General features: G+C 50.2%; 1 protein-coding gene across 6 annotated transcripts in view; it reads right to left on the bottom strand.

Annotated features, from left to right (window-relative positions):
* INPP5B (inositol polyphosphate-5-phosphatase B) overlaps positions 1 to 24,619 on the bottom strand; it is a 78,701-nt gene extending 54,082 nt beyond the window's left edge. Inside the window, exons 1-7 of one of the 6 annotated variants that reach the window (XM_055138990.1) lie at positions 24,544 to 24,619; positions 23,846 to 23,927; positions 23,405 to 23,499; positions 21,061 to 21,158; positions 20,888 to 20,917; positions 17,410 to 17,520; positions 10,071 to 10,178 (exon numbers count right to left, since the gene is read on the bottom strand). In XM_055138990.1, the coding sequence (XP_054994965.1) occupies positions 10,071 to 10,178; positions 17,410 to 17,520; positions 20,888 to 20,917; positions 21,061 to 21,158; positions 23,405 to 23,499; positions 23,846 to 23,902 (499 nt within the window). In that variant the 5' untranslated portion in view covers positions 23,903 to 23,927; positions 24,544 to 24,619. Of the gene's footprint in view, positions 1 to 9,795; positions 9,913 to 10,070; positions 10,179 to 17,409; positions 17,521 to 20,887; positions 20,918 to 21,060; positions 21,159 to 23,404; positions 23,503 to 23,591; positions 23,928 to 24,543 lie in introns of those variants that run through there. The other 5 variants (XM_055138994.1, XM_055138991.1, XM_055138992.1 and 2 more) reach the window with 5 other exon arrangements.
* Positions 24,620 to 24,821: the final 202 nt, after the last annotated feature.

Here is a 24,821-nt window from a genome sequence, read left to right as displayed (position 1 = left end):
TGATCCCCGGCACCCCATATCGTCCCCCTGAACACCACCAGGATACCAGGAGTGATTCAGAGTGCAGAGCCAGGAGTAACCCCTGAGCACTGCCAGGTGTGGCCCAAAAACAAAAGAAGAACAACAACAACCGCATAGGTCTTGGGGCTAGAGACATAGCACAGTGAGTAGTGCATCTGCCCTGTAAGCAGCCCACCTGGATTCAGTCCCAGCATCCCATATGGTCCCCTGGGCACCACCAGGGGTGGCCCTGAGTGCAGAGCCAGGAGTAAGCTCTGAGCACTGCCAGGTGTGGTGGCCACCCACCACTACCACCACCACCAAAAAAAAAAAAAAAAGGAAAGAAAGAAAGAGAGGAAGGAAGGAAGGAAGGAAGGAAGGAAGGAAGGAAGGAAGGAAGGAAGGAAGGAAGGAAGGGAGGGAGGGAGGGAGGGAGGGAGGGAGAGAGAGAGAGAGAGAAAGAAAGAAAGAAAGAAAGAAAGAAAGAAAGAAAGAAAGAAAGAAAGAAAGAAAGAAAGAAAGAAAGAAAGAAAGAAAGAAAGAAAGAAAGAAAGAAAGAAAGAAAGAAAGAAAGAAAGAAAGAAAGAAAGAAAGAAAGAAAGAAAGAAAGAAAGAAAGAAAGAAAGAAAGAAAGAGAAAGAAAGAAAGAAAGAAAGAAAGAAAGAAAGAAAGAAAGAAAGAAAGAAAGAAAGAAAGAAAGAAAGAAAGAAAGAAAGAAAGAAAGAGAAGGAAGAGAGAAAGAGAAGGAAGAGAGAAAGAGAGGGTAGTACAATGGTTGAGAAACTTGCTTTGCATGTGGCAGGCCTGGGTTCAATCCCCAGCATCTCCTATGATCCCCTAAACCCCACCAGGAGTGATTCCTGAGCACAGAATCAGAAGTCAGTGCCACCAGTATGGTGCAAAAAACAAACAAAAAATTTAAAACTGTAATAATATTTTTTAAAAAAATTTTTTTTCAAATGAAATGAAGTTAAAAAAAAAAAAAAGAAGTGAAGAGAAGTTGTGGCAGATAAGACTGTGAGAGGGGGCCTAAAGCCAGACCGGCCAGGACCCAAAAATCCTGAGAGTAAGAATCTGAACTTTATTTCGTAGGCATCAGGGCCCAACACTAAAGTTGACAGGCAAAACTGTGGAATGGGGTGAAACTTCCATTCTCAGGAGCCCACTAAAGGAGGGAACTCAAGGGAAGGAAAGAAGGCCTGTAGAGAGGCAGCTACAGCAGTTCAGGTAAGAGGAACCAATTTAGGTGCTGAAAATACAGACGGGGCCTGAGAGACAATATGGGGGAAGGCTCTTGCCTTACACACGGCTGACCCCAGTTCAATCCCTGGTACTGCAGATGGTCCCCGGAGTACCACCAGTATCACTGGGTATAGGTAAAGCGCACCCCCCCCCCCAAATAATCCACACAGGAGGTCCCGGGAGATGGCATGAAGGGCAGGAGAGCATGATTTACACACTGGCATCCGGGCTTTGATCCCCGGGCTGGATGGCCCCCCAAGCACAGCCAGGAGTAAATCCCCAGCACCAACAGGTATGGAATTAAAGTACAGACAGTTGTTCCCAGAAACCTAGCTCAGCGGTAGAGCGTCCGCCTTTCGGGCATGGGGTCATAAGTTCAATGTCCAGCTTTGCCCCACGGGTCAAGCCTGAACCTTGCACAACTGCTGCCTGTGCTCACCCACACCACAACACAAGTATGCAGCCCCCGCCTCAGTGAGCAGCACTCACAGCCGTGTGTGAACACCACGATCTGGAGTGTGACCCCTGGTCACCACAGTGTCAACAACACGGGAAAGGAAAAATAAAATGTCTGAGAGTCGAGACTGCAAAAAGTTGACTCACAAGTGAATCTCGGACAAGAGCAGGACGCTGCAGAGACGTGTCTGGACCCCCGCCAGGCTGATTCCACCAGGGCAACTCAGAGGGGGGCAGGCGTAGTCCCTCCGCCTGCCCCAATGAATCCCAGCAGCCACAAGCCTCCAAAACCCAAACAAAAAAACCCTGGTGTGCAGGACCAGCGACTGAAAATTCCAGGCTTCACAGAGCTGGGAATGGGCGGCCTCTTCCCCGCCCTTCGGTGTCCTGGCAGACACGCCCCATAACTGCCACTGGGTGTGATTTAAGTGCATTAATGGCCATGATCCAGAGACTGACAAATCAATCTCAGGAGAGTGGCACACTGCAGAAATGTCTCCAAACCTCAGTTATTTTCAATTATTTTTAATCTGTAGGAGTGCATGGCTGCTTTTGCAGCCGCGCAACATTTAGTACTATTCATAACAAGCAATACAAAAGAAATTATTTAGCACCTACCTGTGGGACAGTCTTGAGTGATGGTGTGAAAATTTGAAACAATGGTGGTGGTGGTGGTGGGAAGGTATAATGGTGGTGGGACTGGTGGTGAAATGTTGAATGTAATCAATTATTGTAAATAATTTTATGAAAATAAAAATTGAATTTTTCTTTTCTTTTCTTTCTTTTTTTTTTTTTTTTTTTGCTTTTTGGGTCACACCTGGCGATGCACAAGGATTACTCCTGGCTCGTGCACTCAGGAATTACTCCTGGCAGTACTTGGGTGACCAAACGGGATGCTGGGAATCGAACCCAGGTCGGCTGCATGCAAGGCAAACGCACTACCCGCTGTGCTATAGCTCCAGCCCCAAAAATTGAAAAAAATTTTTAAAAAGATTGCAAAAGGAGACTGAGTGATAATACAGTGGGTAGGGCACTTGCCTTGCACATGGCTGACCTGGGTTCCATCCCCAGCACCCGATATGGTTCCCCACGCCTGCCAGGAGTGATCCCTGAGCACAGAGCCAGAAGTAAGACCTGAGTACTGCTGGGTGTGGCCCCAAAATTAAAAAAAAAATTTTTTTTACAATCTTTTGTTTTTCTAGTGTCTGTCACATGTGCAGTGCTCAGAACTTACCCCTGGCTCTGCACTCAGGAATCACACCTGGAGGACTTGGGGACCTGATGGGATGCCAGAAGTCAAACTCAGGTCAGCACCCTACCAATCGTGCTATTGCTTGGCCTCAATAAAAGAAACTTTCAAGTGTTTAAGGGGTGGGAAGCTAGCTCAGGGGTTAGGGTGTATGCAGGACACACGCCTTGCGTTTGTCTGACCTGGATCAATCCCAGCTCTCCAAACATCCTTGGGTGTAGCCCTGGAGCCCCAAACCCTGCTGCATGGCCCTGGTGATCCCTGGCACTACATCCATGGAGTGGCCCCTCAGTTCCCTGAGCGCTGCTTGGGAGCCCCCTTTTGCCCCTAATACAGGCAGAGAGGAGAGGTGCCACAGAAAAAGAATGATCCGAGATTCAGGTATAGACATAAAGGGAGAAAGAAGACTGAGGCTGTGAGCAATTAACAAAAAAGCTGCCAAGGCGGGGAAAGAGGAGAGATGCTCAGTTGTGAGGAATGTAGTTATTGGCAGAAACTAGGCTTGGACAATCCTGAGAGGAGAGACAGTTGCTAAGCTCTTGGAATGTGATGTGAAATTCCTAAATGTGTTTCCCCAAAATAATTCAGTATTCCTTAAGTTGGCTGTGACCTCTTAGAAGGCAAATAAAGTCAAGACATTTCTAATATTATATCTCAGTGCAAAAATGAAAATAAAACATCCCAGGCCCGAGAGATAATACAGCAAGTAGGGCATGTGCCTTGCATGTAGCTGACCCAGGTTCAATCCCTGACATCCCATATAGTCCCCGGAGCACCATCAGGAGTAATTCGTGAGTGCAGAGCCTGAGCCCGGCTGGGTGTGGCCCAAAATCGATGAAAATAAAACCAGGCCGCTCAGCCACATGCTTTGTCATTCTCATGTGTCAGCTTCAGCTCACAGGCATCAGCAGCAAAATCTACAGGTTTGTACGGTGTATGTTAAGCCCGCCCACAAAAAATCATGCAAATCAGCATCTAGATCCCAACACTGTCTTTCCTCTAATAAACCTGGACGCCTCCCTGTTTCTGAATCTTCTACCCCACATCATTTTTCTGTGCGAAGCTCTAATTCTAGTTGCAAGTTTGTGAGCCACCTGGCCTGCCCTATTCTCCCACCACGGGATTCCAAAACAAATCTACTTTCAGAAGGAAAGAAAAGTCTTCTGGGGCGTTCTCCTGCCGTAGAAACAAAATCCAGGTTAAAGTGAATAAAGAAAGAAAGTGGAGAAGGGAATCAACAAAAGGAGGAGGAAAATGAAGGCAGTTCTCTCTTATTTGAAGAGACCAAATGGTCTGCATTAATATGCTCGGGAACCTGCAGAACTCCAACACGCTGAAGATGCTGGGTGATATTCTGACCTACGGGAAACATCTAGGAAAGTTCATTGACTTCGTGCGGAAGGCTATGCTGGTAAAACAGATTTTACTTATTACTGACAGAGCAAACTTCCAAAACTTCAGAGGAAAAAGAAAAGGCAGGAGGAAGGGATGGGGGAGAGGAAGGGGAGGGAGATAGAGGGAGAGGGAGAAAGAGAGAAAGAAAGGGAAGGAGAGAGAGGGAAAGAGAGGGAGAAAGAGAGAAGGAGAGAGAGAGAGAGAGATAGAGAGAGAGAGAGAGAGAGAGATTAATCATGGGGATGAGGAAGAGATAGGGGAAGGAGAAAGAGAACAAAACAATCAACCAGGGGCTATTTTTCCAGAATTCTCCACTGGTGATCTAGGGTGCCCTTTATGCTCCCCTGAGATATAAATAGTATTCATTTCCTTTCTCAGGCTAGACAGATTTTTATGCTTTGTTTCCTGGGTCCAGGGGAGAGAGAAAAAAAACCAAGAACTCAACACATTTCATTCTAAATGTGAAGTTACTACAAAGCTGGATCATTGAATCAACCATTTGAAAACCACTTCAAAAAACCAAAAGGTGTTACCATTACCACTCTGTTAAATTAGCTTAGAATAGCCCCCGTGTGACCTTTGATTGTAGCTCAGGTTACCTAGGACACAGATGTAAGCTTCACATGTGCTGGCATGAGATGCACCTGAGTTCTTTACACAATGATGTGGATGCATACCAAGGCCTACTTAGTAGCCCCAGGAGGTTGCTAGGAAAGAAAGTACTTTCAGGGGGCTGGAGAGATAGTATGGTGGGTAAGGCACCCATATGGTCCCTGAAGCCCAGCCAGGAGTGATCTCTGGGCATAGAGCTAGGAGTAAGCCCTGAGTACAGTCAGGTGTGGTCAAAACAACCACTCCCCCCAAGAGAGACAGTACAAGGGGTAATGTGCTTGCCTTCAATATAACTCACCCCATTTTAGATCCCAGCACTTCATCTGGGCCTCCAAGTACCCCAGAGGGTCACTCAATTCAGGGGCTGTAGATACAGTACAGCGGGTAGGGTGTTTGCCTTGCATGCAGCTGACCTGTTCTATCCCTGACATCCCATATGGTCCTCTGAGCACCGCTACGTGTGATTCCTGAGTGCAGAGCCAAAAGTAACCCCTGAGCATCGCTGGGTGTGGGCCCCCACCTAAAAAAAAAAGGGTGGTTCACTCAACACAGAGCTAGGAATAGTCCTAAGCACCACTGGTGTGGTCCAAAGCGCCCCAAAACACACAATTTTTTTTTTTAAAGAAGTGGAAAATCCCCCACCTACTACAGTTACTTGTCTGAGACCACTGTGAGGTCTGAGCAGCTCAAGAGAATCAGACCAACGGGCTGCCAATCAACCAGGAGCACCACTTAGCTCAGAGGCACCAGTGCCAGTCTGCAGACACGGACTGCCATGTTACACAAGCTGCAGGGGGGTTCTGGAGCCAGCTCAGAGTGTGGGAGATAAGCCCGGTAGACAAAGGGCCTGGGCTCCACCCTCCCAGGTATTTCTAGAGGGATCCCTGAAAGTGCTGGAGAGGCTCAAAAGGAAAAGGGGGCCTGGGGGAGGAAGAGAGTGTCAGACAAGCTGCAGGGAGAGAGCTCAAAAGGCTGCAGTACATGCTTTGCATACAGGAGACCGGGGTCCAATCCCTTGCACCGCATAGAATCCCCATGTGTGCCCCCAAATTCCAAAATAACTAAATAAATAAAATGAAAATAAAATTAGCTGCATTTTAATTTTCAGCTATAACCACTACCAACCTATGTGATCTAACACCTGAATTCAGGTCCAGAGTGACAGTACAGTGATCGCCAGCATCCCATATCGTCCACCTGAGCACCACCAGGAGTTACCCCTGAGAAGCACTGGGTGCGACCCCCCGCAAAAAAAAAAAAAAAAAAACCACTTGAATTCAACAGAGACCATCAAAGAAAGGACATTTTGAGGAAAAGCTTACTGTGCTCTCAAGGTTTTAAGGTCTTTCCTTTCTCTTTAAAGGCAAAGGAGGAATGAAGAACAAATCTGCTAGTCCCCCAAACACCTTGGCCTTTAAGCTCTTACCCATGGCTTATCCTGCCAGGGCCGCCATCCTGCTAGGCCAGACCTAAACTCTGACATCTGTCTCTGGACAGTCAGATCCCTCTGTCAGACCCTCAGCGACTCAGAAAGCCCTGCCTCCCCCGAGGCGCCCCGCAGAGCCTCCGGCTGCTCCCCAGACGGCTGGGTTAGTGGGCTTGATCAGCTGCATGAAGGAAGGTCCAAAGGTACCACCTTTTCCCTTTCTTCCCCCAGGGTCCAGAACTCCCAGAGGGGCCCAAGACATCCTCCCATCTGTTGCAGACAGGGTGAGAAACAGAGACAAACCAAACAAGATTTCGGGAACTGGAGCCACTTTTTCCTAAACGTAACATGAGCAACTAGGTAGTCAACAGTGAGACCCCGCTTAGTGTAGGTATTGCAAATGGGGAAAATCTTTTTTCTTTTCTTTCTTTTTTTGTTTGCAGTGTCAGAGGTCGAACCCAAGAACCCCAGGCAGCCAAAGCAAGTGCTCCACTACTAAGCTGCAACCCCCATCTGAAAAATCATTTATTTTAATGGGGGGAGGAGGATTTGGGGGCCACACCCAGCATATTCAGGGGCTACTCCTGGCTCTGTGTTATGGGTCACTCCTGGAAGTACTCAAGTGAACAGGCAGTGCTAGGATTTAAACTGGGGTCAGCTACATTCAAAGTGTTTAAACACCTGAACTAATTTTTTTTTTTATTTTGCTTTTTGGGTCATACCTGGCAATGCACTGGGGTTACTCCTGGCTCTGCACTCAGGAATCACCCCTGGTGGTGCTTAGGGGTGCTGGGAATCGAACCCAGGTCGGCTGCGTGCAAGGCAAACGCCCTACCCGCTGTGCTATTGCTCCAGCCCCACACCTGAACTATTTTTTGGTCCCCATCAAATCACTTTTTTTTTTTTTTTTTGCTTTTTGGGTCACACCCAGCGATGCACAGGGGTCACTCCTGGCTCATGCACTCAGGAATCACCCCTGGCGGTGCTCAGGGGACCATATGGGATGCTGGGATTCGAACCCGGGTCGGCCGCGTGCAAGGCAAACGCCCTACCCGCTGTGCTATCACTCCAGCCCCCTCAAATCACTTTTAACTAAAAACAAAACCAAAACCTTAATAAGAATTCCTCACCAGCATGTGGTCAGTTTTGGGTGTTTGAAAGAAGAACAAAGATTCTGAGACTCTTGCATACTCATTCCCAGGGGTGCTAAGTGGCCCCGAGCCGATGTCCCTCTCCCTGGGCAGGGCAAACCCCTGCCACTTGGTGCCTCCACACTGGCTGAGAAGACAGGAGCCCCTGACCCGCTGCCCCCTCCTTCTGGTGCCACCATGCCTGCCCTTCGGTGAGAGTCTGGACCCGGCAGCCTTTTTCGGAGTGAAAGGCGGGCAGGGTGTATGTTCTTCACCTCAGTCCTCTCCGTGGCAGCATCACGTCCCAGAATGTCATGGAAATAGAAGCAACAGCTGCTCCAGGACCAGCACTTACGCATGCGGAGCCCAGGCACCCCCCACACACACCCGGGGCTGTATGAGCGAGCAACAGAAAAGCATCCGCAGCAAGGAAGTCCTTCGCTCGTCTGGTTTCCTCCCGCGTTACGGAGTTGTGCAACATGCTCTTCCCCGCCCCTCATAGTTTCCAAGCCTTGTAAGAGACTCCGGAGTGCTGGCCCTCGCTTCCCACGGCCACTCGGCAAGCTCTTCTCCTCTGGCAGAGAGCTGATAAGAGGGGCACAAGTGGGTGCTACGGGAACTGGAGGTACAACCAGGGAAAACAAAAACCAAAACACACCCAGGGGGGTTGGGGATGCGGATGCGGAAAAGCACATGCCTTGCATGCATGAGATTGATCCCTGGCATCACAAACCACACACACACACACACACACACACACACACACACCCCAGGGAGCTGTTGCCGAAAACCTAGGCACTAGCATTACAACACCCCCCTCCACGACACACACACAGAAGACTGATCCTTGCTCCCTGGCATCACAAGCCACACACACATACACACACAGACACACATGAGACTGATCCCTGCTCCTTGGCATCACAAGCCACACACACACACACACACACACACACACACACATATGAGACTGCATCCCTGCTCCCTGGCATCACAAGCCACACACACATACACACACAGACACACATGAGACTGATCCCTGCTCCTTGGCATCACAAGCCCCCCCACACACACACACACATGAGACTGCATCCCTGCTCCCTGGCATCACAAGCCACACACACATACGCATGCATGAGATTGATCCTTTGGCTCCCGGCACCACAAACCACACACACACACACACACACACACACACACGAGACTGATCCCTGCTCCTTGGCATCACAAGCCACAAACACACACACACAAGCACACACACATATGAGACTGCATCCCTGCTCCCTGGCATCAAAAGCCAAACACACATACACACATATTGCACTCAGGAGATTGATCCCTGGCTCCCTGGCATCACAAATACCCCCCCACACACACACAGATACACACCAGGGAGCTATTGCCGAAAACCTAGGCACTGGCATAACAACCTACCTCCTCACCCCCACACAGATTGATCCCTGGCATCACACACACGCGTGCAAGTGAACACACACACACATATGAGATTGATCTCTGGCTCCCTGGCATCACAAGTCACACACATACACAAACACACACCAGACTGATCCCTGGCTCCCTGGCATCACAAACCACAACACACACACACATTCCTAAGGCGGAACACACACACACACACACACACACGCTGCTGCAGAAAACCTAGGCGCTGGACGGAAAACACACTTCTACAGGTCCTCCCAAAGCACCAGCCTGACCCAAATTTCAGCCCTGGGCCTCTCAACCTACAAAAGACAACCTCCTGCTCAACAATTGGCCTTTTGTGCTCCACTATATTCTCCACCAAGGGCTGCGTGGAAAAAAACCCAGTCGCTTTCACCTGGCGCCTGAGCGCGGGCTCCTCTGCACACAGCCCCTCGGAGCCCGTGCCCGGGCGGGCGGCGCGGGCCGGACCGCCCCCTCGCCCCAGCTCTCACCCCCCGAGGGCTGGCGTGCGGGCACCTCGCTCCTGACAGGCTCTGGGCAGAGCCGACTGAGCGAAGCGCAGGATGGAGAAGCGGAGGCTCGGAGGGGAGCAGCGCCTGGCCTCGGGGCGCGAGGCAGGAGCGGAGCTTCCCGGGCACCGCAGCCGCGGGTTTCTGGGCATGGGCACCCCTGCCCCGTCTGCAGCCCTCGGGACGTCCAACATTCCCACGCGACTGCAGCCCGCGCCGCGCCGCCGCCCGGTGCGCTGAGGGGCAGCCCCCCACCCCTGCTCATCCAACGGCCGGGCCCGCCGGCTCCCTCCTCCAGAGCCCCCGGCCAGCACCGCGCTCCGCTCCAACCTGCAGAGTCGCGCTCCCGAGACCCGGCGGCGGCAGACATTTCCCTGCGCGCTTCCTCCAGCCTCTCATCACAGGCAGCGGGCCCGGGCCGCCCCGCCCGTGGGGGCCCGCCCTCACGTGCCACCTGCGCCAATCGAGGGCCAGTCTGCTCGACAGCCCCGCCCCCAGCCTAAATGGAGTCCGCCCCCTGCAGCCAGGGCTTCTCCAATCGCCACTGCTCGTTTCGAGACGGACTTCTGCAGCGACCAATTGTTGCGCAGCCCAGCTTAGATTACCTGGGGCAGAGTTCCAAGTACGCGGCACGGGAGGCTCGGGCTCAGATTTCGCGCACCTGTAACGAGACAGCCACAGGAATTCGGGGTCCGGGGTCGTAGAGTCGAAGCCTGTGGCAGGAACAAGGAGGAAACACTGAATCATGGGCTTGAAGAACCAGGTCCACCCTTCTGCGTCAATGTGAGCAAATGACTCCTTTCCAAACCTATGTCTCTCGCCCGAACGCTGGATTTCAGATTCAATTCCAAATAAATGTGAGGGGGCTTGAATAGTAGCACAGCGGGTCGGGCGTTTGCCTTGCACGAGGTCCATCTGGGTTTGATCCCCCCGCATCCCATATGGTCCCCCGAGCACCGCCAAGAGTGATCCTGAGTGCAGAATCAGGAGTAAACCCTGAGCATTGCAGATGTGGCCCCCCAAAACTAAAGCCAAAGAATAATATTTTTTTTTGCTTTTTGGGTCACACCTGGCGATGCACAGGGGTTACTCTTGGCTCTGCACTCAGAAATTATCCTTGGCCATGCTCAGGGGACCATATGGGATGCTGGGAATCGAACCCGGGTCGGCTGCATGCAAGGCAAAGCCCTACCCGCTGTGCTATTGCTCCAGCCCCAAGAATAATAATTAGTATTAATTAATTACTTAATATGAGGACCAGAGAGCTAGTCTGGAGGGTAAGGCACCTGATTTGCATATGGCCGACCCCAGTTTGTTATTGTTTTTGGGCTTGGGGACACACCAAGCGGTGTTCAGGTCTTACTCATGGCTCTGAGCTCAGAGATTACTCTTGGCAGGCTCCGGGGACCATATGGGGTGCCAGGTTTCGAAAAGAAGTTGGTGGAGTACAAGGCAAGCACCATACCTGCTGTACTATCAGTCCAGCCCCCTGCCAAGCCCAGTTTGATCCCGGCACTGCACATAACCCCAGAGAACAGTGAAGAGTGAGCCCCTGAACACAGAGCCAGACGTGAGCCCCGAATCCCATGAGTGTGGCCCCAAAACAAACAAAAAGACTCTTCAAATATTGTGGTTGTGCAGTATCTACATGTCTAAAAAAAAATCTGCCATAACACACAGGTGTTCAGCCAACATTAGCTCATACTTTTTGTTGTTTGTTGTTTGTTTTTCTTCTAGAAACACACCTGCAGTGCTTAGGGTGGGGGTCATTTGCAGTGAGGTGCTCAGGAGGGACTATGAACCAGGAACAGAACCCAGGGCACCCACATGCAAAGCATGTGCTCCAGGCCTCTGAGCATTCTCTTCAGCCATAGGTCATTCATTTCTCTAACTTCTCTTAACCAAGACCCCTCCCTTCCCATGCTTTTTGTGCTATACAACACTGTCCACCAAGACTGGCGTGGGGGGGGAAAAAAAAAACCTGGTTTCTTACATCTATCACTTCATCCTGGATCTAGTACCTTTATCAGTGACATGCAAGGGCTGGACTAATGGCTGTCTAAAAGTTGAGTTCACCCAGGCCCCTCCCAGAGGAAGTCTACCACAATGCTAGTCATCAGAGAAGCGGAAAAGTTAGTGACATTTTCCTGCAGGTTACCCAGCAAGGAAGACTCCCCAGCAGAAAAAGTAGATAAGGGGGTGTGAGAAAGATCCCTAAATCTAAAAGAGGAAGTCATTCCTGTCTGTCATCTTCATTCTCTCAGACAAGCTCTGTTCATTCAACAAATATTTACTAAGCACCTACTGCCTGCCGAATCCTGATGCAACTACTGGAGATAAAGTGGTGAATGCACCCTAAACTCACTGTCCTTTTGGCATCTCCTTCCCCATCATTTTTCTCTCCTTAGCCTATTCTCCCTTCCTACCTCCAATCCTGGTCCAAGTCTCTTTTTCCAGCCGAGACTGACTCAGGCTGGAGTTTCTGGGGCAGTCATGCTCAGGGACCATGAAGCCATACCCGAAACCCAATCTGGTTATGCCAAACCTCATTCTACTGTGGGCCTTTTTGTTTTTTGGTTTGTTTGGGGTTTTTTTGCGGGGGGGCAGATTCTGGGCTCCACACAGTAATGCTCAGGTTCTTATTCCCAGCCCTGCAATCAGGGATTATTCTGGTAGGAGTCAGGACCATATATGATGCTAGGGACTTAACCTGGGTCGGGTACATGCAAAGCAAGTACCTTGCCTTTGCCACGGTACTGTCTTTTCCACCACCTTATTCGTTTTGGGGATCAGTGGCCGCTCCTGCCTCTTTGCTGAGGGGGTTGGCTTCCAGAAGCGCTGTGGTGCTGGGAATCAAGCAAGGCTTCCCACACGCAAAGCATGCTTGTTGCTTTGCTTGTGCACCAAGCACTCTGCCCTCTGAGCTATCTCTCCAGCCCAAGTCGCTCTTTTTTTTTCATGTCTGAACCACTGTGATACACTCCCTGTGATCTCCGGACTCTAGGTGCTTCCCTTCCTCCACAACTGTCAGAGGAACTTCTCAAGCATGCCTTGTCATTCTTCAGTTCCAAACTCCATTCGCTCTCCAAGAGCTGGAGGACAAAGTTCGATCTCTGAGTTGTCTGGAAGTCTATTCCTGCGCTGCCTCCACTGGTCTCGGCCACCTCTGCTGGCTCAGCTCTTTCCACGCCCTCCTCCTACCCCAAGGTCAATTCCAAACACCTGCTCCTTCCTCCAGTTGCCCTTGTTGCCTGCATGGGGGACAACTCAGTCATTCTCCGGATCCCAGTTTAAACATTACCTCCTGCCTAAAGTTGTGTCTGAGTCGATTATATGGTGCAGGGTGGCATGAACTGAGGAAGCTCTAGAGCAAAACTTGAGAGCTCAGACTCTGGAGGAGTCAACCTTATCTTGCACTGGTCCCTTCAGCAGGCGCTCAACTTCTCCTAGCCTCAACTTTCTCCTCTGTTAAATGGTGATACTGCAGACCAGGGGAGAGTGTTCAAATGGCTGAACCCCTGTTTTGCATACCCGAGGCCGGGTTTGATCCCCAGTATTGCCTGGTCCCTGAGCACCACCAGGAGTGACGTCCAAGCATGAATCCAGATGTTTCCCTTGAGCTCTGCTGGGTCTGGCCCCCAAATAAGAACAAAATAAAAATTAAAAATGGAGACATTCCTAGGACCAGAGTAATAGCACAGCAGGTAAGCCTATTGCCTTGCATGTGTCGGACCCGGATGTGATCCTGGCACCCCATAGAGTCCCCTCAGCACTACCAGGAGTGATCTGTGAGCACAAAGCCCTGCTGCACTGCTCCATCCCGCCCCGTCCACCGCCCAATGGTAATACCTGGCTTGTAAGGGTATGTAAAGATTGAACTGGTAAGTAGAAAATTCTTAGAAAGGTGCCCACCATTACATTAATAATACATATTTGTTAAGTCATCTGCCTGCTTAGTAAAGAAGGAGGAAACTTGGGGCTGGAGCAATAGTACAGCGGGTAGGGCATTTGCCTTGCACGCGGTCGACCCAGGTTCGATTCCCAGCATCCCATATGGTTCCCTGAGCACCACCAGGAGTAATTCCTGAGTGAAGAGCCAGGAGTAACCCCTGTGCATCGCCAGGTGTGACCCAAAAAGTAAAAAAAAAAAAAAAAAAAAAGAAGAAGGAGGAAACTTTTTAGGTCCAACTATGTGCTGGGCACTGTCACAGGTTATCTCATTTAACGCTCACAACCTCACGAGAAAAGCAGTGTTTTCCTCGGACTGGGGTTGGGGAAGGCTCCCAAGAAAAGCTCTGGAGGCATCAAGCCACTGTGAGTGGTACTCAGCCAAGCTGGTGGAGGCATTTCTATGTTTGGGTTCATTGATACTGTGCTATCTGAATTCAGAGGTGCTGGGGGCCACCAGGGTCACATCTTTTGGTACCAGGAATTAATCTCAGGACCTTACATATACAGCACATGCTGTTCCTGGGCTTTCTCCCTGGTCCAAGAAAGGTGTTTTTGTTTTTGTTTTCTGGTTACACCCAGTGATGCTCAGGAATTACTCCTAGTGGTGCTCAGGGACCACATGGGATGCCAAGGATCAAATCTCAGTCAGCTGTGAAATGAGTCAGAAAGAGAGAGACAGACATAGAAAGATTGCACTCATCTATGGTATATAGAATAACAGAGTGGGAGACTAACACCCAAGAACTGTAGAAATAAGTACCAGGAGGTTGACTCCATGGCTTCGAGGCTGGCCTCACGTTCCGGGGAAAGGTCAACTCAGAGAAGCGATCACCAACTACATTGTAGTCGAAGGCCATGTGGGGGAAGGGAGTTGCGGGCTGAATGAGGGCTAGAGACTGAGCACAGCGGCCACTCAACACCTTTATTGCAAACCACAACAGCTAATTAGAGAGAGAAAACAGAAGGGAATGCCTTGCCACAGTGGCAGGGTGGGGTGGGGGGGAGATGGGATTGGGGAGGGTGGGAGGGACACTGGGTTTACGGGTGGTGGAGAATGGGCACTGGTGAAGGGATGGGTTCCAAACTTTGTATGAGGGAAGTATAAGCACAAAAGTGTATAAATCTGTAACTGTACCCTCACGGTGATTCTCTAATTAAAAATAAATAAATTTTTAAAAAAATAAAATAAAAAAAAATTAAAAAAAAATCTCAGTCAGCTGCATGCAAGGCAAATGCCCTACCCACTGTACTATTGCTCCAGCATACCCCCCACCCTTGCCAAAAGTTTTTAGGCCACACTGGGTGGTGTTCAGGGGCTTCTCTACCTCTGTGCTCAGGGGTAACTCCTGGCAGTGCTCAGGAGACTGGATGTGGTGCTGGGATCAAAACACACAACTGGCTGTGAGCAAAGCACACACCATAACCACTGTGCTAGCCCCGTGGCTCCCAAAATACATTGTTTTGTTTTTGGTTTTGGGCCACACCCGGCAATGCTCAAGTGTAAACCTGGCTCTGCACTCAAGAATTATTCCTGGAGTGGCCCCCAAATTAATTTTTAAATTTTTTATTTTTAATAGTGAATCACCATGAGGTACAGTTACATACTTACAAATTTTTGTGCTTGTGTTTCAGTCGTGCAATGCTTGAGTACCCATCCATCCACCAGTGCCCATTCTCCACCAATGATGATCCCAGTATCCCTCCCACCCCACCCCACCTCTGTGGCAGGGCATTCCCTTTTGTTCTCTCTCTCTTTTTGGGTGTTGTGGTTTGCAATAGAGGTATTAAGTGGCAAAAAAATAAATAAATAATAATAAAGTAAAAAAAAAGAATTATTCCTGGAGGGCTCATGGGACTATATCAGATGCTGGGGATCAAACCTGGGTCAGCTGTATACCAGGCAAATGCCCTGCCCTACCCAATGTACTATCACTCCAGCCCAAGAAGATGCTCTTTGTATAAAGAAGTTTACAGGGACCAGTGATGCAACTCAGTGGTAAAACATATGCCTCACAGTTATGGGACCAGGACTTAAAATCCCTGGCACTCTGAAAATTAAAAAAAAAAAAAGACATCTACAAGACTAAGATGTGGATCGTCCAAAGTCACACAGCTAGGGACCAGCAGAGATATTTCAAATACTGTGTAGCTTCAAAGCCTGCTCTTTGCTTTTTTCTTTTTTCTTTATTTTTTCTTTTTGGGCCACACCCAGTGATGCACAGGGGTTATTCCTGGCTCTGCACACAGGAATTACACTTGGCGGTGCTCGAGGGACCATATGGGATGCTGGGAATTGAACCTGGGTCAGCCATGTGCAAGGCAAACACCCTACCTGCTGTGCTATCGCTCCAGCCCCTGCTTTTTGCTTTTATTACTATTAATATCCTTCCTATAACTACTGTAGCACTGTGGAGGAATAAGCACTGTAGCACTGTCGTCCCATTGTTCATTGATTTGCTCGAGAGGGCACCAATAATGTCTCCATTGTGAGACTTGTTGTTACTGTTTTTGGCATATCTAATACGCCATGGGTAGCTTGCCAGGCTCTCTGAGAGGGGTGGAGGAATCGAACCCAGGTCGGCCGTGTGCAAGGCAAATGCCCTACCCACTGTGCTCTCGCTCCAGTCCCTATAACTACTACTGCTAATCATATAACAAGTTATCCTTAATACTTTAAGATTGAGAGGAAACTTCCCCTGCTGGTAGAATAAACTTTCACTCCCATAACTAGACATTGCTTGGTTTGATTTTAGAGCCTTACTGGAAACTGGAAATTGTTCCTAGTGATATTCTGGAGACTATTCAGTGCCAGGGATCAAACAAGAGTTCATACATACAAAGCATGTCCTCATACCCTGAGCTATCACTCAGCCCAAGGCTCTATAATATATTATACCCAGCAGTACTCAGGGCTTACTCCTTGCTCTGTGCTCAGGAATCACTCCCTACAGGGCTCAAGGGACCAAATGTAGTGCTGAGGATTGAACCTGGGTCAGCTGCACTGCAAGGCAAGCACCTTAACTCCAGTACTATCTCTCTAGTCTCAAGGCTCTATAAGCTTGCTTCTACTTCCTTCCCTGCCAACCCCCCCACCCCCATATCTCAGTTTGCATTCCAGGTTAGTCTCCTTTCTGACACCCAAGGAAAATCTAATTTAAGCTCCAAGCTTAGACCAATACAGAAGGGACACCCATTTCCCTTTCCCATGGAGAACAGTGGGGACAAGAAAGGAAACAAATACCTGGGCAGCTAGAATTTGCATGTTCTGTGAGTCACCCCTCTGCTCTATACAAACCCTCCTTTATGGCCCTGGAAGCTCTACTGATATAAACAAATTTAGCCCTAAACATCGCTAGGCTCTCAGACTAGACCAAAGTGAGACCATTTCACATTAGGGACAGAGCAGGACTCCAGGCTGGTCCAGCCCATAGGACAGACTGTCCTTGGTTCTAACTGGCAGAGCGAGGGAAGATGGGATGCCAGAAATTGCTGACCCTGCCAACTCATAAGAGATTCTGCAGTAGAACCGCAACCCACCCTGTATGGCCCTGCTCAGGGTCTGGAGGGAAAAACAGTTAAAGCTCAGGTCCATGGGGTCTGGGATGACAGTATAGCAGGTAGGGTATTTACCTTGCACACAGCCAAACTGGCTTCAATCCTTGGCATCCCATATGGTTCTCCGAGCCCTGCCAGGAGTGATCGCTGAGTGCAGAGCCAGGAGTAAGCCCTAAACACTGCTGGGTATGCCCCCTCCCCAGCAAATAAATAAATAAATAAATAAATAAATAAATAAATAAATAAATAAATAAATATGCAGCTTTAGGCCCAGAAATGGAAACATTAAAAAGCACCATGGTTGGCTCACAGCCTTGTGCCAGCAGCCTAACGAGGGTAAGGAAAACTGTGCAGTGAGTCCACAGTTTGGCGATCAACAGAATAGCTAAATCAGTTACCCAGCCCATCCGCTGAGAGTCAGGAAGTCCAGGGTCTTACCTGGACAAGCCCTGGCAACTTCCTGGAGGAACAGCCTGCTGTGTGATCCAAAGGGTAGCTGGAACAGGAGGCTGAGTTTTGCCGTGTCCAGCTGGACTGTCACATCTGAGCCTGCATAGATGAGGAAGAAATGAGCCCTTGGCCCCCAGGAGCTATGAGCATAGCTGCATCTTGAGACTGAAGTCCCCAGAACGGAGAATCAGCATCCAAGCCCCCAAAGCCCTCGGGCCCTATAGAAATTCCTAAAGGCTGCTCCTAGGGCAATAGTGCCTGACCCTTTGTTCCCAAGTCACACCACTATCACTCTGCAGGGGAGGGGGCAGGATCCAGAAAAGCAGAGAGAGATGGTCCAGCAGTGCACCTGACTGCACTGAGTGTGCGCCCGGCACTGGGAGGAGCACACCCCTGGCCAGTCTTCAGGGAGTTAGACTGAGGACGTGTGCTGTTCTTGGTATTACCCCAGCAGCCCCGGGCACGCAGCAAGCACCCAGGCTGTGAGCCGAGCTCATGGGGGAGCAGGAGTCATAGAGCAGAGGGACTGAGAGTCCAGACTCAGAGTCTGAAACATGGTTCCACCCCTCTAAAACAAAAAACACTTCAAGGGGCCAGCAGGAAGGGCACAGGTTAGGCCTGGCATGTGGTCAGTCCAGGTTCGATTCCTGGTACCACCTATGCCCCACCACCACCACCCTCAGCACCATCAGGAGTGATTCCTGAGCCCTATGCCCAATAGGATGTGTCCCTAAAACAACCCCCCAAAATAGTTTCATTTCTCTGCCTTAGATACATTTCCTATAAAATAGGAAATGGGGAATAAAAAGATAGTACAGGTATTGCCTCGAATGTCATCAGTCCCAGTTCAATTCCCAGAACCACATATGGTTCCCCAAACACTCAGGAGTGACCCTGAGCAGAGACAGCCAAGTGTGGTCCCAAATCCCCCCCAAAGTAAAAAAATAAATAAATAAAATTCAAAATAAATCCTGGTAGTTGTGCTGTGTCTGTCTGTGATCCCTGATATCACAAGCAACTTCCAGCCACACCACAGTCAAGAGTGTTTAAGTACTGTGAAGGATGTGACTGCTAACAAGCATCACAACTAAAATATGTGCAAGCGCCATGGCCAGGATGTGCAACCCATGGCAAACACCACAACGAAAGCTGTGCCAAGCTGGGTGAGCACGTGGCCGAGTGCTGTGCCAGCCCTACACAGGCCTGTGTGCAACTCCAACCATCAAAAGCACATCAACAATTAAAGGAACCGGGAGCAGGGAATTTTAAAAGGAGGAAAAGGAAAGAAAACAGGGGTCAGAGAGTGGGTAGAGTGGGTAGGGCATTTGCTTTGCATGCACTTGACGCTGGTTCAATCTCCAGCACCATGTATGGTCCCCCAAGCCTTGCCAGAAGTGATCCCTGAGCACAAAGCAAGGAATAAGACATGAGCACCATCAAGTGTCCCCCCAAAAAACCAAAAAAAATCCACTATTTCTAATACCACCACTACCACATGCCACCACCATCACCACCTATCACAACCACTACAACCACTATCTAATCACCATTGCTACCACCACTGCTACCACCAATACCATCACCACCACCACCACTACCACCACCACCACCACCACCACCTGTCACTACCATTAACACAATTACAGAAGAGAGCTGGGAGGGACTAGAGAGAGGAGGGTGGGGCCAGAGCTCTGAGGAATCATATTACATACCCTAATTTACATAGATGATCCAACTGGTCATCCTCCAGTTCATCCACCAGGAAGCCCCTTTGCATCCTTATTTGCATATGGGCTGAAGACATCACTTCACATGCCCTTAAAAGGGAATGTGTGATCTTATTTGTCATCCCACAACCACAACTCTCATTTGCATACATTTTAGATGGTTCTTCTAATCATACGACATGACCTTAGAGGGTATAATCAGTTAGAGAGCAAATTTCACAACTAAAAATAAACCCAGGGGGCTGGAGAGATAGCACAGCGGGTAGGGCGTTTGCCTTGCACGGCGGCCGACCTGGGTTCAAATCCCAGCATCCCATATGGTCCCCTGAGCACAGCCAGGGGTAATTCCTGAGTGCAGAGCCAGGAGTAACCCCTGTGCATTGCCAGGTGTGACTGAAAAAGCAAAAAAAATAAATAAATAAAAATAAAAATAAACCCAGGTCACTCTTTCCAACAAGCTGCCAAAATGACAAACTGTGTCAGGTAGATAGACCTCTGGGCTAAAAACTCTGGCAGATTCCTCTCCGTTTCAACTAGATCCAGCAGCCACCACACCCAACTTCCTCGCCTATAAACTGGCTCAGCTCCACAGCTCTTGAAGCACGAGGCTGCATGCAGCCATAAGGCAGCACGACACCCTCCAAATGTCACAGTGCTTATAGCCCAGTAGGATAACAGCAAATTTGATGGGAAAATTGTGCCCACCAAGTTCAATGAGTGAAAATAATAACACAGAAGACTCAACCAGCACCAACTAGCTCAGGAGACCCTTAGATGATGACTTGAGAAACACTGTTGTGAGATTTAACAATGGTTCATCACAAACTGACTTTTCTCTTCTGTTTTTAATTTGTTTTGTTCTGTTTTGGGACCTCATTCGGCAGTGTTTAGAGATCATTCCTAGCAGGCTTACAGGACCGTCTGCAGTGCGGGGGATCAAATCCAGGTTGGCTACAGACAAGTCAAATGCTCTACCCACTGTATTATCCCTCCAGCCCAGACTTATGATGGTTGGCATGCTAATCTTACATGCCATCCACAAGAATCCACAGCAGTTTACTACATGCCGTAACATCACCACCACGACTATTACAACCACCACTACAATCATACAAAGAAGGCACACATAAAATAAGGCACTAGAACAAAATCACTGGGTAAGAAAAAGAAAAAGAAAAACAAGAGTGCTAATACAGCAGGTAGGGCACTTTTACGCATGCAGCTGACTTGGGTTTGAGTCAGCACCTCATATGGCTCCCTGGGTCCACTAGGAGTGATCCCTGAACACAGAGCCAGGAGTAAACCCTGAGCACTGCTGGGTGTGGCCCCAAACAACAACAACAACAACAACAAAAGGAAGGAGTCAACAAAAGGAAGGAGTATGAGTGACATGCCAACATTCTCAAGAGTTCTACAAAGTCTTCTTGGTAAAGGTAACATGTGATTTGCGGCCCTGAAGAGCAGGATTAGTGAAAATGAAGAAGGACTCTTGGGAGGAGGAGCCCACACAAGCATGAACGAAGCTCATGGTGCAAGGATGTTGGGTTCAAGGTGATGGCAGGAGCGTCAGAAGACTCCAGAAATAGAGTGTGAGAAACTAGGGCCAGGCCAGAGAGGTACCCCCATATCCCACTCCTGCCTCCCACAACCAGCATCCCATGCTCTCAATTCATACTTCTCATTTCCCTATAGATATGTCCCCCTGCCCCATGAGACCCCCAAATGAGAAGATCACTCACCTAGAATGTAGAGTTCACCCTCTGGGAGCACTGTGGGGAGGGAAGTAGAAAGGTCCTTAGCAATTGAGACCGAAGCCCCAGCATGGTCCCTGCACCCACGGCCCCACCCCCAGTCAGGGCAGAAAGGCCTGGAGGGCTCAGGAAAGGGCCACCTGCTCCCTCCCCTTTGGCACCTTCTTCCAGCGTGAAATCCCGTGAGAGCGGCACTATCTGGTCCAGAGAGACGTCATCCCCGGTAATGGCCATCCTCCGGTGTGTATACAGGAAGAGACTAAGGGCAGGAAGCAGAGGTGAGGACAGTGTCTGCTGGATGCCCCCAGGCCCCTGTGGAGGCCTCAGGGTACTCCCTCCTTGTCCCTAGGCAACACTGTTGAAACCCAATAAGGTACCCCTTTCCCAGCCATCCCGCCCCTCTGCTCTCCTCCATGTACGCATCAGACATTGTAAGGTCTGGGAGAAGGCATCAAAGCCACTCTATTTTTTTTTAATAATGTAGGAGTATTGCTATTTATTCAGCCATTGATTAAGCTGATTGAATTGGGAATGAACTCCACATTACTTTTTCTTTTTTATTCAGAATGTCAATTTTATTTTACTTTTTTTTTTTTTGCTTTTTGGGTCACACCCAGCAAAGCACAGGGGCCACTCCTGGCCCTGCACTCAGGAATTACCCCTGGCGGTGCTCAGGGGACCATATGGGGTGCTGGGAATCGAATCTGGGTTGGCCGCGTGCAAGGCAAACGCCCTACCCGCTGTGCTATTGCTCCAGCCCCCTTATTTTACTATTTTATTGTTTCCCCCCACCCCTTTTTATGATTCACTGTGAGAAACAGTTACCCAGCTTTCATGTTTGAGTTTCAGTCATACAATCATCAAACACCCATACCTTCACCAGTGCACCTTCTCCACCACCAAAATCCTCAGTATTCCCCCTCCCCATCTCCGTTCCAACCCTTCCCCTGCCTGTGTGGCAGGCAATTTCCCCCATACTCTCTCTCTACTTTGGTTACATTCGGTATTTCGACACAGTCTCACCACCACTCAAACCTGCCAAAAAGTCAAAGCCACTCTTGTCTTAACTGGGGCAGCCCCTGTTTGTTGAAAGATTGAAGGCTTAGACCAAAGAGATACCACAAAGAGTACGGTGCTTGCCGTGCACGTGGCCAACCCCAGTGCTGTCTCTGACACAGTATGTGATCCCTGAGCACTGCCAAAAATGATCCCTGAGCACAGAGCCAGAGGTAAGTCCTGAGCACTGCCGGGTGTGCCCCCAAACAAAGAGAAAAGCAAAATTCAGGCTACAGGCTTGAGTATAAGTCAGATCTGCCTATGACAAAGCAGGGTAACCTCAAGCCTTTTGCTTTCCGAATCTCAGAGTCTCCATCTGAAAATCGAGAGCCGGGGACCTTCCTCCCAACTTTAAGACTCTGGGGCTCACCCTCTGGCTCTGAGAACTTTGACAAATTTTATCGATTCTCTCTGCTTCTCTGGAGCCTGTATATGTGACACTGAGCTTTTTCTACACATTTTCATGTTGGAAAAACTTTACATGTAACAACTCACTTTACTTTATCTTTTGAGAGAGCCACACCTGGCAATGGCAGTGTAGTAGGAGATGGCAATTAGGGATTGAGAGTTGGGGGTGTCTACGTCGGGTCCAGCACTCTGGGGTTGCTCCTGGCATTGCTCGGAGGAAAACACAGGGACTGAACGTGGGCTTCCCTATGCAAAGATGCACTTTGCCCATTGAGTGATCTTCCCGGCCCTAACAACTCACTTTATTTTTAAAAATTATTTATTTATTTATTGCTTTTTAAACCACACCTGGTGATGCACAGGGGTCACTCCTGGCTCTGCACTCAGGAATTACCCCTGACAGTGCTCAGGGGACCATATGGGATGCTGGGAATTGAACCTGGGCCAGCTGCATGCAAGGCAAACGTCCTACCTGCTGTACTATCACTCCAGCCCCTCACTTAATTTTTTTAAGTTTTGGTTTTTGGGCCACAGATGGTGATACTGAGGGGTTACTCCTGGCTCTGCACTCGGGGATTACTCCTGGAAGTGCTCAAGGGACCATATGGGATGCCAGGGATTGAACCTAGGCTGGCCACATGCAAGGCAAGCACCCTCCCCACTGTACTATCGCTCGGGCCCCCAACTCTTCTCTTGAATCAAAAATCTGGACCCAGAGAAGAAAAAAAAAAATCACTTGATCATGTAACTCAGAAGTAACAAAGCCCGGATTTGAATCCAGGTAGTCAGGCTCTGGGGGAGTGGGACCCAGAGCCTGACTACACCCATGTGTTCGAACACCTGCCCTCAAGGAGCTTCCTCATGGACTTCCGCAGGTTCTTGGGTGCACAGCACAGAGCGCAGTGCTTAACAGTAGTCACTGTAACTCTTCTAGAAGACTCAGAGTCTGTCAGAAAGACACGGTAGAAACCCAGCTGGGCGGTCCAGTGAAGACGAAGCCCAGCCCACAGCCAGCGAGGTAAGGCAGAAGCCCAGACTTACGCATGCTCCTGGCCACCGAGCTTCCCGCAGGAGCGCACCAGCCCCAGGAGGCGGCTCTGCCGGCTGTTGCCCTCACACAGCACAGCTTGCACCGCCTGCTGCTCAGGGTCAAGGGAAACCAGAAGGAAACCCTCACCCGTAGGCCTCCCCAGCCAGCACACCCCCGCCCTCCTTCCGCTTCTCTTACTCACACAGATTCTCTGTGTGACGCTGGCAGGGAGCAGCCCTCCTGAAGCCCTCCCCATCTTAGCCGAATAAACCCTGACTTCGCGGGAGGCTGGGAGGACAGACGCGGCAGAGAGGCCAGAACCAAGGAAGCACTTAGGAAATTCTGTGGCAGCAGCACAGAGCAAGGAGGAGAGCAGGCTGGCAGGAAGCACCTTCCATTCCACCTCCCAGGGCCAGGGCAGAGTGAGAGCTGGCCAGTGCTGGCAAGGATATGATGACGCAATACTCCGCCGGGTCCAGGGTCTCCTGGATGGCCACAGACTGGTCCATGCTGGCCCCGTGGAGTAGACACAATCTGCGGGAGGGCAGAGGGGAGTGAGCCAGTTACCCGGGAGGGGATGGCACTGCCAGAGAGGCGGGGCAGGGCGTGAAGCAGTCAGGGTCAAGGGTGCCCATTCTCCCCAGCTCCTCCCACAGCAGGCTTCACGCTGGCTGGGGAGAGGCTGGCTCTGACCCTGGGGGATGCACAGTTTGTGTCCGGGAGGTCCAACAGGCTAGGTGAAAGTGGGGTGCCGGTCATTACTCTAGAGGGGGCCCGGGATGAAGCTCTCCTTCCTTTCTGGGGTGCAGCTGGTCCTGCCAGTGCCTCCCCGGGGCGATTGGGGAGCATCTGCAATCTGATGAGGTTGGAGAAACATCCTGGTACGCTCAGGAAGGGCCTCAGCCCGGGACCCTGCGCCTGCCTCTGAAGACATAAAGAGTGTCCCTTTGCTCCTTGTGGTCCCCAGACCCCACCTCCAAGCAGGCCTCATTGCATCAGCCACAGGTCCGGGGAGGGGTGGGGGGGGATTCTGGTTCTGGTCATCCATAGGCCAGGGGTCCCATCCCTCAACTGTCCATTCCCTCCTACCCTCCTCAGCCAGGTTTCCCTGCTCTGCAACCTGCCCCCAGCCCCTGCCATTGGCGCCTACCTTCTGAGCTGTCAGCGCTGAGGCCCGCGGGACACTGGCGTCCCGGGACAGCCAGTGACTACATTTCCCAGCAGGCCCCGCGCCGCAGGCCTGCAAGTTCCGGCATGCCCGCGCTCATCCCGGGGGGTGGGGGGGTGGCTCCCCGCCCCATTAACTCCTTAGGGCCTGGGAGACTCTGGACTCCCCAGTCTAGAAAGATTTGTGTCCAGCTTGTCCTGACCTCCACCGGCTTGGGGTCAGAAAGGAATGTGGTCACGTGGGTCTTAAGGGAAAAACAA

The sequence above is a fragment of the Sorex araneus genome, chromosome 5 (assembly GCF_027595985.1).
Source record: "Sorex araneus isolate mSorAra2 chromosome 5, mSorAra2.pri, whole genome shotgun sequence".
Classification (NCBI taxonomy): domain Eukaryota; kingdom Metazoa; phylum Chordata; class Mammalia; order Eulipotyphla; family Soricidae; genus Sorex; species Sorex araneus.
This window is presented reverse-complemented; position numbering and strand designations above follow the sequence as displayed.